General features: G+C 45.0%; 1 protein-coding gene across 4 annotated transcripts in view; it reads right to left on the bottom strand.

Moving 5' to 3' along the window:
- The window catches only part of PRPF40A (pre-mRNA processing factor 40A), a 963,502-nt gene that overhangs the window by 436,191 nt on the left and 512,599 nt on the right, over positions 1-14,712 (bottom strand). For all 4 annotated transcript variants that reach the window (XM_086956681.1, XM_086956683.1, XM_086956684.1 and 1 more), the window contains exon 21: positions 8,629-8,766. In XM_086956681.1, coding sequence (XP_086812807.1) covers positions 8,629-8,766 — 138 coding nt within the window. The remainder of the gene's footprint in view (positions 1-8,628; positions 8,767-14,712) is intronic.

The raw sequence follows: 14,712 nt of genomic DNA, 5'->3' as shown, positions 1-14,712 counted from the left end.
AGTAATGCGCGCCCCCGCAGAGGCAGCCGGGATTCGTGGTCCTGGAGCGGCGGCGCGGGTGGTGGAAGTGTCCAACAGCGCTCCTGCGCTCAAACGGTGGGCAAAGGTCTCTTTGTGGTGTCTGCCGGTATTTCCGCTGCTCCCGCTCCCGGTCTAATGCAATGTATATGGTAATGTTTATCCAGGGGCGATGGACTAGACTGATCCAACCCGTCGATGTCCTGGTACAGACCCTCTATTCCAACTGCTCAGACTCTCTTCCTGTGTGGTTTCTGTCAAAGGTTTTCGACAAGATTCGAAATGCCTGGAGGGAGGCATCACATTTCTTTGGGGGGGAGGGGGGATAATGGCTATTCTGGCTTTCAGCAGTCTTTTCCCCCTTTCGATTTTGAGGGTGCATTCTTCGTTGTCGATTGCAGTCACTGCACTTTTTCAGCATTGACGCCGGTTCCGACGTTTCTTCGGGAACGTCATCTTCCGCCTCTTCCTCATCTTGGAAGAGTTCCTCGTCCCCGGCATCGAAAATGTCTGCAGGCGCCGGAGCCGACTGCTGGGCCGACTGCCTCGCCGCGCGCCGAAGTTTGATAGTCTTCTTAGAACGGAACTTTGAGAAGGCGAAACATTTCGACTCGTCGTGGTCGGGGGACAAGCAGGTGTTGCACACTGGGTGCACATCTAAGTTCGAATATTTGGAATTACACACAGGACACCGCTTAAACGGGGTCCGTTCCATCGTCGATGTAGTCTGGGCCTGAATCGTCGAGAGTCTTTATTCGACGCCGATCGAAGAACCGAAAGGGCCAGGCACCGAACGAAACAATACCGACGCTAAGAAAGGCCTTTTGGCCGTAGGAACAGAAGAGTACAAGTTAAGTAACTGGAGTAAGAGATTAGACATCCGAACCCAATGGCGGAAAAAACAATCTGGGGATGGAGAGGATGCCCATGCGCACTGTAGTCCAGGGGAGGAGCCACCTATCTCGTGATACTTCGAAGACTCTTCCAGGACAACAATGTGCAATCATCCGGACCCAACACTAGGCGGCGATCTATGCACAGATATGAATTCAGCAGCCCTCATGCCTCGAACAGCACGTTTATAGAAGTACTCGAAATGCAATGATAGGAAAGCTCATCTTTTATTTGAAGTTCATTTTTTTTATTTTTTCATTTGTAATATGAGTTATGGGATCCATTCAACATCACGACTCTCTCTGATATTATCAGCAAAATTAAATCCGGTTCCCCATTGGACCCTCTTCCCCCCCAAATACTAAACAGGTTGGACAATTCTTCCCTTGCACTCATTATGGATCTTCTCAATGCCTCCCTTAGAGAAGCTACAGTACCCTCTGCATGGAAACATGCAATGATAGTGCCTCTGCTAAAAAAGGCAAATGCGGACCCTAGCATCCCATCTAATTTCCGCCCTATTTCCCTTCTTCCGTTTTTTAAAAAAATCATGGAAAAGCATATCAATTCCCAACTGTCTACCCATGTGGAAGGGAGTGGAATCTTACATCCATCTCAATTCGGTTTTATATCTGGTTTCTCAACAGAAACCACTCTATTAGGGGTCTCTGAAAACATCCGATCCCGAGTAGACAGGGGGAAAACCGTGGCACTCATTTTGCTTGATTTGAGTGCCGCATTTGATACGGTTTCCCACCCCATTCTCATCAACGCCCTTAGATCTTCTGGCATCACGGCACAGCTCTCAACTGGTGTATTAGCTTTCTTTCAAATCGCACCTTTCAGGTTTTCTCTGCTTCATCCGCCTCTCAAACCTTCACATCGGCGTACGGTGTTCCGCAGGGTTCCATCTTGAGCCCCTTGCTCTTCAATTTGTATGTCAGACCTTTAGCGACTATTGCGGAGCAAGCTGGGCTCACTATCTACTCGTACGCCGATGATACCCAGGTCATCTACTCTCTTTCCTCTGACTCTCACTCCCCTTCCTCTTCCCTCTGTACAGGACTGAGCAACATCGCAGCCTGGATGTTGGACAACAAATTGCAACTTAACGGGGGTAAAACAGAACTTCTTCTGTTTGGTCATAACACCACCCTATGGGGACCCCAACACTGGCCCTCTCAAATGGGCACTTTACCCACCCCGTCTAAAACAGCACGCAACCTCGGCGTCATTTTTGACGACCAACTATTCATGAAGAACCATGTGATCAAAACTTCTTCCACTTGCATCACTATCATTAAGTGGTTGCGTAAGATCATATGGATGCTTCCCCTGGACACTCAGAAAACCGTGGTCCAGGCCTTAATCACCTCTAGACTGGACTACGGGAACATCCTTCTCCTGGGAGCCTGTAAAGAGGTGATCCGTAAACTGCAGACTGTCCAGAACATGGCAGCGCGACTACTCTGCAAATTACCTGCTACATCCCCTAACTCCAACTCCCTACGCACTTTGCATTGGCTTCGTATTGAAAACCGGACAAAATTCAAGGCCCTCTGTATTATGCACAGAATAAACACTGGCCTAGCTCCACCTTACCTTAATTTCTTGGGACAACAATATTGTCCCCCTCGCAATCTGCGATCATCTAGCCAACACTTATTTTCAGTTCCCAGAGTTAAAAAAGCCAGAATGGGTGGCCGCTCTTTCGCCTGGCTTGCCCCCTCACTCTGGAATTCTCTTCCCCTCCAGTTACGAACTGAACCCAACTACCTTAGGTTTCGCAGACAGGTAAAAACTTGGTTATTTAACATCTAACAGTTTTCTTCTGCCTCTCCCCTCATCTTTTTGGTTTTAGCTCCGGGAAACCTACGGGTAGCTGAGTGCTTTACAAACTTAACTATAATATTAATAATAATAATAATAATAATAATAATAATAACAGCCCATCATATTTCGTCATATGATTGTGATTAAAATTGCATGAAGTTGACCAAAAATCCAACGTATAAACAATTTCAAAGACTCCGTAGTGTCGTTATCCCCAATGCATTTTGTGCGCAGCACTTCATCAGGGGGAATCTATGAAGCAGAAATGTAAGAGAAATACATTTGTATCGCTGCATTAAGGGAGACGGAAATAGAACCAGAAGAGTTTTCAAAGTAGCAAAACGTAAATATCCAACGTGCAGACAGCGTGACTGGAAACATGAAGCAGAACAAAGAGTGTCAAAAAAGTGTATGGAACGATAGGCGGCAGTGCAACACGGAGTAAGGAATGTCCCCAATGTGTAGACATAATAGAATATCGTGACAATGGGTAAGATCAGAGTAGTGCGCTGCTAGACACAAGGTGAAGCGGGATAAGTAAATAAGTGGGTAAGAACGTGCTAATTCTGGAGATACCAGGTAATGTGAAAGTCTAGAGGGGTGAGATAAATAACAATATGGGTGACATAAGGTAGATAAAAAAAAAAAGAAATGACAAAAGAAATAAAAAGGTAGTACGAGTATTAAGGCAGTCGTATGGTGTTAAAAAGTGTAGAGAAACCCTTAGCCCAAGATCGTAGAAGTAAGCGTCTAACACAGATCACAATTGCACGTGATAATTTTTTCAATTTACAATGAGCCTGAGTATACAACAGGCTGAACAGTGCGCGGTGATTAGTACATGCCAACATTATATCAAGACACTTGGAGATAGTAAATATAATGTACAAAGGGAGTGACACTTACCAACTACGCGGAGGAGTATATCCCATAAACAAAGTTAGAACCGGGTCCATGTGAGGGCGAACCCGGAAGATGCCGTACACTGTGCGTATGCTCCATTTAAACCCCCGTATATAAACATAGAAAGGAAACCTCGTGCGTACAAAAAAGAGTAAACACTAAAACCGGCGCAACAAGGTGCGCGGGTGGTATGGATGTAAACGAGTGCCTACAATACGTAAAAGGGAGTTTTGAATAGGGGACAGGAGTGACAGGGTGAAATAAAGTTTTTAAAAGTAAACAAACAAGAGTAACTATGTGTATATAGAGAAACTCGCTAACAACGAGAACGTGTCCGTCACAAGAATAACAAATAATAATGTCTATCAGCAAGAGATAATGGCAGTCAGAACCATAATCAAGAAGACATTCAATGGGAATCTGAGAAATGAGAGAAAGAGGAATGAAAATGTGGTGGATAATTACACTCAAAGGGTACAAACGAGATAAAGGGTGGAGGGAAGAAAAGCAATAAAGGTGAATGCAAGAAATACAGGATAATCAAAAATGACACTTAAAAATGACAGGAGATGACAAGGGCCAGCTCCGGATGACAGTCATAGGAGCGATCATAATCAGATAATAAAGGTGTCCGACAACTAAATTCCAGTCTTTCATTAAGCCCTTTAGGCTGGAGAGCATGAAGGCGATGAATCCAGTATAGTTCTAGTTGCAACAGGTATTCATTGTTGTACCTGTGGGATACTTTTTCAATGACTTCTAGGATCAGAAAACTAATTTGGCTGGGATTGTGGGTATTTTGAATGTAATGAGCAGCAATGCAGGACTTCAATTTTTTTGTGCGAATGTTGCTTCGTTGTTCTGTAAGCCTTGTTTTAATTTTCTGTTCCGTTTTTCCCACATAGGGGAGGCCACATGGGCACTTCGGTAGGTATATTACATTGCTGGTATTGCAGGTTGCATTAACTTGGAGGTGTATTTGAGTACCTTGCGTGGGATGGGATACTATATTTCCTTTGAATATGCTACTGCAGTGACCGCAGTTGTGGCATGGTAAGGTCCCTTTGAAGACCGTGGAACTTGAAGATGTTTTTTTTAAAATTGCTTGGATGTTTTTTGAACGCTGGTAAGCAAAAATAGGAAGGTTATCAAAGATTTTATTGAAGTCAGTTTCAGATTGTAGTAGAGGCCAGTGTTTACGAATCGTCTCTTTAATTTTCGGGGAGTATGTAGAATATTTAGACACAAAAACTAGGCGAGTATCCTGTTTGTGAGGTTTGTCTTTAGGTTTAAGTAGTTCATCTCTAGTTTTCACCGCAACTCGATCTTTTGCCATTTGTGTGAGGTGTCTTGGATACCCCCGTTGATAAAATTTATTGATAATTTTGGTGCTGTTATCTGTGTAGAGATCTATTGTAGATGCAATTCTTTTTGCTCATAGTAACTGTGAATATGGTAAGTGACGTTTGAGGCTCGGTTGGTGAAAGCTTTTGTAATGCAAATAGTTATTACTGTCAGTAGCCTTGATAAAAATAGATGTCACTAGCTGATTGTTAATTAGCTTGATTTGAACGTCCAAAAAAGATATTTCAGATTCATTGACTGTGTGTGAATTGTATTCGGTCATTCACTAGATTCAAGTTTTCGATTGCGTTGAGTAACTGGGTTTCACTACCTTTCCATATGAGGAAAATATAGTCGATGTAACGATAGTATGCGCGTAGGAATGGTTGCCAATCATGGTTATGGAGGATGTGTTGTTTCTCAAAAAGGTACATGAAAAGATTTGCATATGCCGAAGCGGCACAATTGCCCATGGCAACTCCGGATAGCTGTGGGTAGTAGTTATTGTTGGGGGTTTTGAATTAGCTATGATGTAGCATAAATTGCTTTAGTTCCATAATGAAGAATTGTAAATCCAGTGGTTTGTCTGTGAGAACAAGGGCTGATTCCAAAGCTTCCAAACCAAGATTGTGGGGAATGGAGGTGTATAGTGAATGTACGTCAATCGTGCACAGGATTCTGCGATGATCTAGAGGAATGGTAATATTGTTGAGTTTGATCAAAAAATCAGGAGTGTCTTGTAGAAATGTGGACATGCCTTTCACACTAGCTTGTAGGTGTTTGTCGATATATAATCCTGTAGGTTCATGGATTGAATTACATGTACTCACGATGGGACGGAAAGGCGGCTTGCTGGGGTGTTTGTGGATTTTTGGCACAAGGTATATGTAAGGTATTTGCAGATGCTCTTTAATTAAGAAAATGTAATCACAATCATATGACGAAATATGATGGACTGTTATAACTCATATTACAATTGAAAAAATGAACTTCAAATAAAAGATTAGCTTTTCTATCATTACATTTCGAGTACTTCTATAAACGTGCTTTACACGCTCTGGCGCATTAAGAGTGCTCAGCGGTTGTCCTTGCTCGCAGTAAGGCTTTCGTCGTTGCAATTTCCTAGCACCTCATGGACCAGGAGGTGAGCACCTAAAAGGATATGACTGAAATACACACTTTATCGTTACTTGATTAACAATTTGAGTATACAAGCGAGTGCAGCGCCTCCCCGCAAACTATCATACACAGGAGGTACACATCTTTTAGCCCGAAGGCATTCGCACACTGCTCCACTTAAAGCCAAAGCGTGTAACAGAATAGAAGGCCCAAAAACAGGCCAGGAAACAATCCGGATCCGCGTTGCAGGCGGAAGAGAGAAAAAGTGACGTGGGCACGCCGGGGTGTGACTTCTGTATCCTCGCTGACGTCACGGTTGCGGAGGACGTCAGGGCGGAGTCACGTGGTGCCATACCCCTGGCGCGCAGGGATGCTGTGGTAAAAAGTTTTCTGGATCCAGTCTCACGCCTGGGTTAATTCTACGTTAGGGAATCTGTGGCTAGTAGTCTCTATCAGATACCCCACACACTACATAATTCCTCACACAAATCTTACTCTAACCCTATACCTGTCCATAAACTTTATTCCATCCACAATCAATAAATTTACTTTTTTTTTTGTTTCTTTCCCTTTTTCTACTTTCATACTGAACCTTATGTTGGACTGGTAAGGTTTCAGTAGTACTCAGACACACTTAGTCCCAATCCCACGCTTTGAACAGTATTCAGGACAAATAAAGCAGGATTTAAACACAACCTGATAGGCAGTGGTCGTGAGGCTTCAGATTGTACTATCCAAATTATGACTACTTGAAGATCATGAGGCACTGGAATATCAGACTTCTTTTATTACCAGACAGCGTATCTAGCTACGAAAGAGACCTGGTGGTTGAAGAAACTACAAAATGAAGTAGCTTTTCTAGCATCTTTCTATTGAGAAAGAAATCATAAAACTGAATAACCAACTATCTTTATCGGTAACTGATCATAGCTACCTACAACACACCTTGAAAATTCTAAGGCACAGCAGAAACTCTAAATATTAATGAAATCAAATCCTCAAATCTATTAAAAAACACCTTCATTAGACTTTGGATAGATACAAAACCAATCAGTCTGGAATTCAGGGGCAGAAGGTAGCAGTCTACAGGTTTAAGATCTGATTGAGACCTGTGAAAAGAGGTCATTAAATGATGGCAAGGATACATATAAGCTATCAAATATTGCATTTTTTGTTTCCTTAAATGCTCACAATCCAAGATGAAGCTACTTGATATAGCAAGCCTTTATGCCCACTCACTAGAAGAGGTCACATAACCTCATGTGTCTAAGAGCTTGTTGTGAAACTCTGACCTCTATTCAAAAAACTCCAGAAAGATCAGTAATAAGAAATGGCCAACACTACTGACCTGAATTTTAATAAGATAACTAGGTCGCAAATGTCCAAAGGCATCTTTTACGATTGTTAGAAGAGGATTACCAATCCATTAAAAAGCTCAAATTGGGCCTTTACAACTCAACTTTTTGCTGCCAATGTTAATCCTCCAGAGGTGCCGTTCTGCACAAACTGTAGGAATGCAACAAAATGATTTTATTTGTATAAAGTCACTAAAGATTCGAATGAAATCTTCAAGCGTGCAATAAACTATATCCAGCATAAATATGCAAAAGCTTTCTCGACAGTACCAAGCTACTAACGACTAAATATGACATTCAATTACTGGACTTCTCAACATCAATAGAAACAAAAATAGTAACCAAACAAAAATGCAGAAACAGTATCTCTCAAATATGTAAATATGAGTGATATCAGGATTGTTAAGCATGCGGATGCAACATTAAAATTCCGCTTCAAACATTAATATAAGTGCCACCGGGAAAACAGATCTTTAAAAATAACAACAAAAACTACAACTAATTTCAATGACACTAAAGAGTTTTTCTAAATTTCAAATCACCATAACCTTTCCCCAAAATTCAAAGAATCATCCTTAAAGGGGCATATTTTGTGTTGGATTGTACGCAGAGACTCTCTCCTCCATCTACCATCCCCACTTCTCCAACTTCTGTATTACCAGCCATGCCCCCTTACTCAAGGAGCCTCTTATTATTGAGTCAGGAGTTGTTATACTGTAAGGTTCGTAACAAATGCACATTATATTATGTTTTAAGGCAACAATACAGTATGGTTTAAGGAAACACGTTTCAAATCCAGTCTATCGGACTGCAAAGAAATGTGCAATGTCTTGCTAAAGATAACCTATATTTTACTACCAAGATAAATACAAAGCTAGAACTCCACTCCTTATTCTTTTTAAAAGAAAATATGTAGAAAGAAAATGAGCTTCCTGTACCTCTTCCTCTGAAAGAATGAGGTTAATTCAAAACTCTATTTTTTAACTCTTAATTTGCATTTTGTACATTCTAGTTCACAATTGAATAACCTATAAAACAGGAAAGTGGGTTAATGCTAACGTGAAGAGCTCATCTGAGGTTTTCTCAGGACAAGTCATTAAACACAGCTCACACCAGCATCAAAACATTTTACTTATGTTTTAAAAAATAATTCCATACATACATCTTCCCAGACAGCATCCATTTCAATTGGAGGTGCAGCTTGCTTTAACATGCTCTTGAACAGGGCTTCTTTGCGTTTCATTTTGCGAGCTTCTTCTTTTTCTCTTTCACGTTCTCTCGCCTCAGCCTTCTCCAATAGCTAAAGATTGTTGAAAAGGTTCAAGTAATTGCATTAGTAAACATATAAGCTCTCTGAAAGTATAAAAATAATACAAACTACACAAATAAGAATATTTTTTAAAGTAAAAACCCTGAAACTTCTTTAGTTGCTGCTACAACAAAGCAGAAATGTCCAGGTGTTGCTTTATTTAGCGGCAAAAAAAAAAAAAATTAACTTGCGTTTAATATTTGGGAAGAGCATGAGAGTTTAACCTGTTCAATGTAATTTCACAAGCGTAATCACTCCCATTCAAGGAAGTCATTTGATAGGGCCTAAGGTCTTCGCCTAGGTTACATATTAGATGGGTTCGTTGAAAATATCCTTAAGATGCTAGGGCTAGACTAGAACACCAAAGGCCTAACTTCAAAAAGCTCTTGCTCTCACCTGAAAACAAGCATTGACATAGCCAATAGGTCTCTCCTTGGGGACCTTATAAGTGTTTAGCCACACAACAGTTGACATTGTTGCACCAAGGATATTGTGCTGCATAACTAAATATTTAAAAGGCCCCAAAAGCAAGAGATATTGGCTATGCGAATGCTTGTCTAACTTTAACATAGAGCGCGGTGTCCTTCATCGGGCGCTGCGCTTAGTGTTAAAGTTAGAAAAGAAAGAAAAAAAAAAAAACAGAGCGCAGTGCCCCTGAAGTGGACGCAGCGAAAAGATGAATAAAAAACTGTATGGGTTCAGACAGGGAAGGGGCACAACGGGCCAATGCCTTAATTTACATCTTGTCATAGGTAAGTACACGGTCGCAAAGCAGGGGGACATCCATCTAGCTTTTATGGATTTGTCCACTGCTTTCGACCTTGTAAACAGGCAAAAGTTATGGGCTTCCCTTTATAGTATGGGGCTGGAACCTGCACCAATATCTTTCCTGGCCGATATCCATGAGAATACCACGGCAGCGGTCCGTTGTAATGAGAATGGGAGACTAACAGAAGCTTGGCCAGTTAAGAGAGGGGCAAAGCAGGGATGCATCCTTGCACCATTGCTGTTTACGCTCTATATTAACAACTTGGAGACACATTCATTTCATCTTGTAAGGATATCCCAAGAGCTGGCTCAAAAATGATCCCTGCATTATTATATGCAGACGATGCAGTTTTAGTGGCAAGAATGGCAAGAGGGCTACAATCCCTTTTAGATTGTTTTATTCATTTTATGGACTCTAGATTTAATAACCAATTTTAAAAAGTCACACTCTATGTCAATAGGTGGGGGACAGGCAAAAAAGGCAACATTTTTCTGTAAAGGGCTGGAGCTTATTAAAGTCCCAACCTTCCCATACTTCGGGATTCTTTTTGATGATAGGTCATGGGTCACAGTGTGCTCATAAAAAGAATACCCTTGCCAGGGCGACTGGGGCTCTGTTTGGGTTTGCAAAATGGTTAGGTTCTAAACCACTCCCAGCACTAATGAAAATTTATAACGCTAAGTGTGTCCCAATGGTAGGCGGAGCTTGCCGGCAACCTTGATGGTCACCTGAGACCGCAGCTCCGCCGTGCATACCTAATTAATCCTAAAATTATCCTGCATTGGAGCCACTATATGGCGGGTCCAGTGCCTCCCCCGGGACAGTCGACTGCCGGGCAGCTAGCGGAACCCTTGCCCCGGAGTTTCGGCGACCCCAGGACCGAGCAACGAGAAGAAGCGGACCGCGCACCAGAGGGCCGGGAAGCCGCGAGACCCAGTGCAACGGCGTGCTGGAAGAAATGCTGCGACGTGCGGCTGTAGTGGGCGGGGACGCCGCGGCGCTCCGTGGAGCGGACCAGAGTCCCTTATGCAAATCAGGCTAGACCCTGTGCCTCATGGGAACAGTCCAGCCCGAACTGCCAAGCCATGTCTTCCCTGGATCGGAATCAAGCATCCTAGGACCGGTTTCTGGCTATCAGCCGTCTTCAGCCAGTATAGCTAGACTCCAGTGGTGTGGAGAGCATGGGACTCACGTCTGAGCATACCCGTCCCACTCGGGGTGACAAATGCAAAAACAACAATTGATGGACAGAATGCAGAACAATGTCATACATTCACCCCAGTACAGAGATCTGGGCCTAAATCATTCGTTATTTTGCACTCCACACCACCCCCAGTTCAGACATGGCCATATGCAAATCAGGCTTGACCCTGTGCCTCATGGGAACAGTCCAGCCCGAACTGCCAAGCCATGTCTTCCCTGGATCATAATCAAGCATCCTAGGACCGGTTTCTGGCTATCAGCCGTCTTCAGCCAGTATAGCTAGACTCCAGTGGTGTGGAGAGCATGGGACTCACGTCTGAGCATACCCGTCCCACTCTGGGTGACAAAAGTCCTCTGGGTGTCCCAAGGTTGCTGTCTGCAGGAGTCGCCCGGATAAGGCAGGAGCAGGTTCCAGGATCGACAGGCCGGTAGGGCTGGGGCCAAGTCATTTGTTGCCGTCCTGTTAGCAGCTGCACGGCGGGTCTTCTTCTTAATCTTTTCTTATCGGGATCTAAGGAAGGAAGGTTCAGGGAGCCCCTAAATACTGAACGTAGGGGCGTTACAGGTAGGGCAAGGACAGGGACCAATAGGTCCCTGTCCTGGGGTGGGTACACCCCTAGCCTGCTCCTCTCCTGTGGGAGGGGGGCAGGAGCTTAGCTGCGATTGGGCAGGGCTAACCATATACAAGATGGCCAGAGCCCGGGGTCGTGCTTCACCTCGTCTCCCCCACCTGAGGGGTGGGGTTGGCACAGGCTGGCACACCCTCCCTTCCTGACGTAGTTTTTCCCGCCAGTCTTCCTGCCAGAGTGGGACTGGTGGGGGCCAGTTGCTGGGTACAGCAAATGGTCTAGAGAAGCTCACAGAGGCGGGATGCCTTTGAAGCTTCCCCCGGCCCATCCTGTGGGAGGAGACCTAGCACCTCGCCCAGGATGTGCATTGTTGCAGGCCCAGAAGAGCGGGGGGGGGGGCTCTCCTCCCAGGGGTCCAGCAACATGTCTGCTGTGTGACATCCTCTGCAGCCACTCAGCCCAGACGTGGATTATAGGTTAGGGTTTCAGGGGGCATCTCTAAGATGCCCTCTGATGCATTTTACATTAAATCCCACACTGGCATCAGTGCACGTTTAATGTGCTGAGAAGTTTGGTAACAGACTTGTCAGTCTTCAGTGTAGCCAATATGGTGCTGTGGAGTTCGTAATGAAAACCTCCCAGCACCATAGTCTCTTAATGGCATTACTGCACTTAGTGCCCAGGAATGGTCCTGGGTACTGTAGGGGCACAGGGCTCCTGCACCTGTGCCCACACCTCTGGCATAGGGCACCCAGCCAGAGGGGTGACTGAAAAATGCCCCCGAGGGTGGCACAATAGGTGCTGCAGCCCTCAGGGGTCTTCTCTGGTCATCATGCCCTGAGTACCTAGGATACTATTTACTAGGGGCTGACAGGTTGCCAAAGATGCCAATTGGGTTTTTAGCTTCAACACAGTTTTAGGGAAGGAACATAGGCCCATGGTACCTGGTTGGCAGGAACCCAGGGCACACTCAGTCAAAGTACATCAGCAGTTCAGAGAAAAGTAGGGGCATACCAATACAAGAAAGATAGCACTCTCACAGCAGTCCCTGACATCTTGCAGATTGGGTGGGTGGGTGGGGGGGGGGGGGGGGGGGGGACCCAGCCAACCAGAGAGAGGCATATGCCCCCTTCCACTTGAGGGTGGTATACTGAAGGTCAGGGGGGGGGGCGGGGGGTGTTACCCCTCCAAGTAAGGGACCCATTGGTCTCGACCTTTACTTACCAGTAACGCCCCTAAACGTATAGTTTACCTGACGGTGTAGTTTTACAGCTTGAAGACTTTCTGGATTCACTATGCTGTGCATTATTCCGCCATCTCGTGGTTGGGTCCGGAATGGTCGTATTTTTCTTTTTTTTTTTCGTGGCCCAGGTGGGTGTCGACCTACCACCATTTGGTGTCTGTTCATGACGTTGATGCGCTTCCTGCAGAAGCTCCCACCTTTGGTCGCCATCTTCGGATTCTTTTTTCTGTTCCTGTGTTTATTGTCCTTTTTGTCCTTAAACCCCTTCCCCCTGGCTCCTTCTGGCAGAGGAGGGAGGGATCACTAGTGAATCCAGAAAGTCTTCAAGCTGCATAACTACACCGACAGGTAAGAAACTATACGTTTTGCATTGCAAATATTGCAAATGCTACTTACCAGTATGCATCTGTTCTTGGCATGTAGGGCTGCTGACATTCATATCTGTGCATATCTGTGCATAGTCCGCCACCTAGTGTTGGGTCCGGATGATTGCACATTGTTGTCCTGGAAGAGTCTTCGAAGTATCACGAGATAGGTGGCTCCTCCCCTGGACTACAGTGCGCATGGGCATCGCCTCCATCCCCAGATTGTTTTTAGCCATTGGCAGAGATGGAGTGAAGAATGTGAGTGATGACCATGCTATGAGCATATGTGTATATATGAATAAATACTGCAGCTGCTACAGGCGCCGGGGAGGAGGGTGGGCGATATGAATGTCAGCAGCCCTACATGCCAAGAACAGATGCATACTGGTAAGTAGCATTTGCAGTTCGAGGCATGTGGGCTGCTGAATTCATATCTGTGCATAGAATACATAGCAGTCCCTCCATTAACGGCGGCCGCCCGTGCCAGCTGCAGCAGTCTGAAAAAGCGTTTTTAGAACAGCCTGACCAACAGCTGCCTGCTGTTTGGAATGCACGTCTACACAGTAGTGCTTAGTGAAAGTATGTGTGGTAGACCATGTGGCTGCTCTACAGATGTCTTCTAAGGGAATGTTACCTAGGAAAGCCATAGAGGCCCCCAACTTCCTAGTGGAGTGGGCCCTCGGTGGGATAGTGAGAGTGCGCTTAGCTTTAGCGTAACAGATCTGAATGCACTTTACTATCCATCTAGCAATCCCCGCTTTGGAGATAGCGTTTCCCTTGTGTTGTGTGGCAAAAGCAACAAAAAGTTGTTTGGTTTTGCGGAAATCTTTTGTCCTGTCCACATAGTACATCAAGGCTCTTTTCACATCAAGAGTGTGGAGCATACGCTCCGCCAGCGTCTCTGGGTTTTGGAAAAACACCGGCAATTCAATTGTTTGGTTTATGTGGAACTGTGAGACCACTTTGGGTAAGAATTTAGGGTTAGTGCGGAGCACCACCCTGTTAGCATGTACCTGGAAGAAAGGTTCTTGGATGGTGAGCGCCTGCAGTTCGCTAACCCTCCGTAGCGATGTAATTGCTACTAAGAACGCAACCTTCCAAGTCAAAAACTGGAGTTCACAAGAGTGCAGTGGCTCAAAGGGAGGACCCATCAGCCTTGTAAGAACCACATTGAGGTTCCATTGTGGAGCTGGTGGAATGACCCTTTTGAGTCCTTCCAGAAAAGCCTTGATAGCAGGGACCTTAAAGAGTGACAGGTGCTGCCTATTCTGGAGGTATGCTGCCATAGCAGACAGGTGAATGCGGATGGAAGAGTACGCTAGATTACATCGATACAGGTGAAAAAGGTAACATATGATGTTTTGAATGGAAGCATCTAGCGGGTCAATGTTGTGGTTAGCACAGTAGATGACAAACCTCTTCCATTTAGCCGCATAACAAGCTCTAGTAGTGGGCTTCCTTGCCTCCCGAATGATGTCCATGCAGTCGGGAGGAAGATTGAGGTAGCCAAACTCTAGGACTTCAGGAGCCAGATCGCCAGGTTGAGCTGTTGCGGATCTGGGTGCTGAATGTCGCCATGGCTCTGCGTCAGAAGGCTGGGAGTGAGATGAAGCCTTTGATGCGGTACCACGGAGAGTTCCAGAAACGTGGTGTACCATGGATGGCGAGCCCACGTTGGAGCAACTAGGATGAGAGTCATAGAGTGCTGCCTGAGCTTGCGTGCCATCAGCGGTATCAGAGGTGCTGGGGGAAAAGCGTACGCAAATCTGCCTGACCAGTTCATCCACA

Source organism: Lissotriton vulgaris, chromosome 2_1 (assembly GCF_964263255.1).
Source record: "Lissotriton vulgaris chromosome 2_1, aLisVul1.2, whole genome shotgun sequence".
Taxonomy (NCBI): Eukaryota; Metazoa; Chordata; class Amphibia; order Caudata; family Salamandridae; genus Lissotriton; species Lissotriton vulgaris.
Note: the sequence above shows the minus strand (reverse complement) of the source record. Positions and strands in the feature narration are given on the sequence as shown.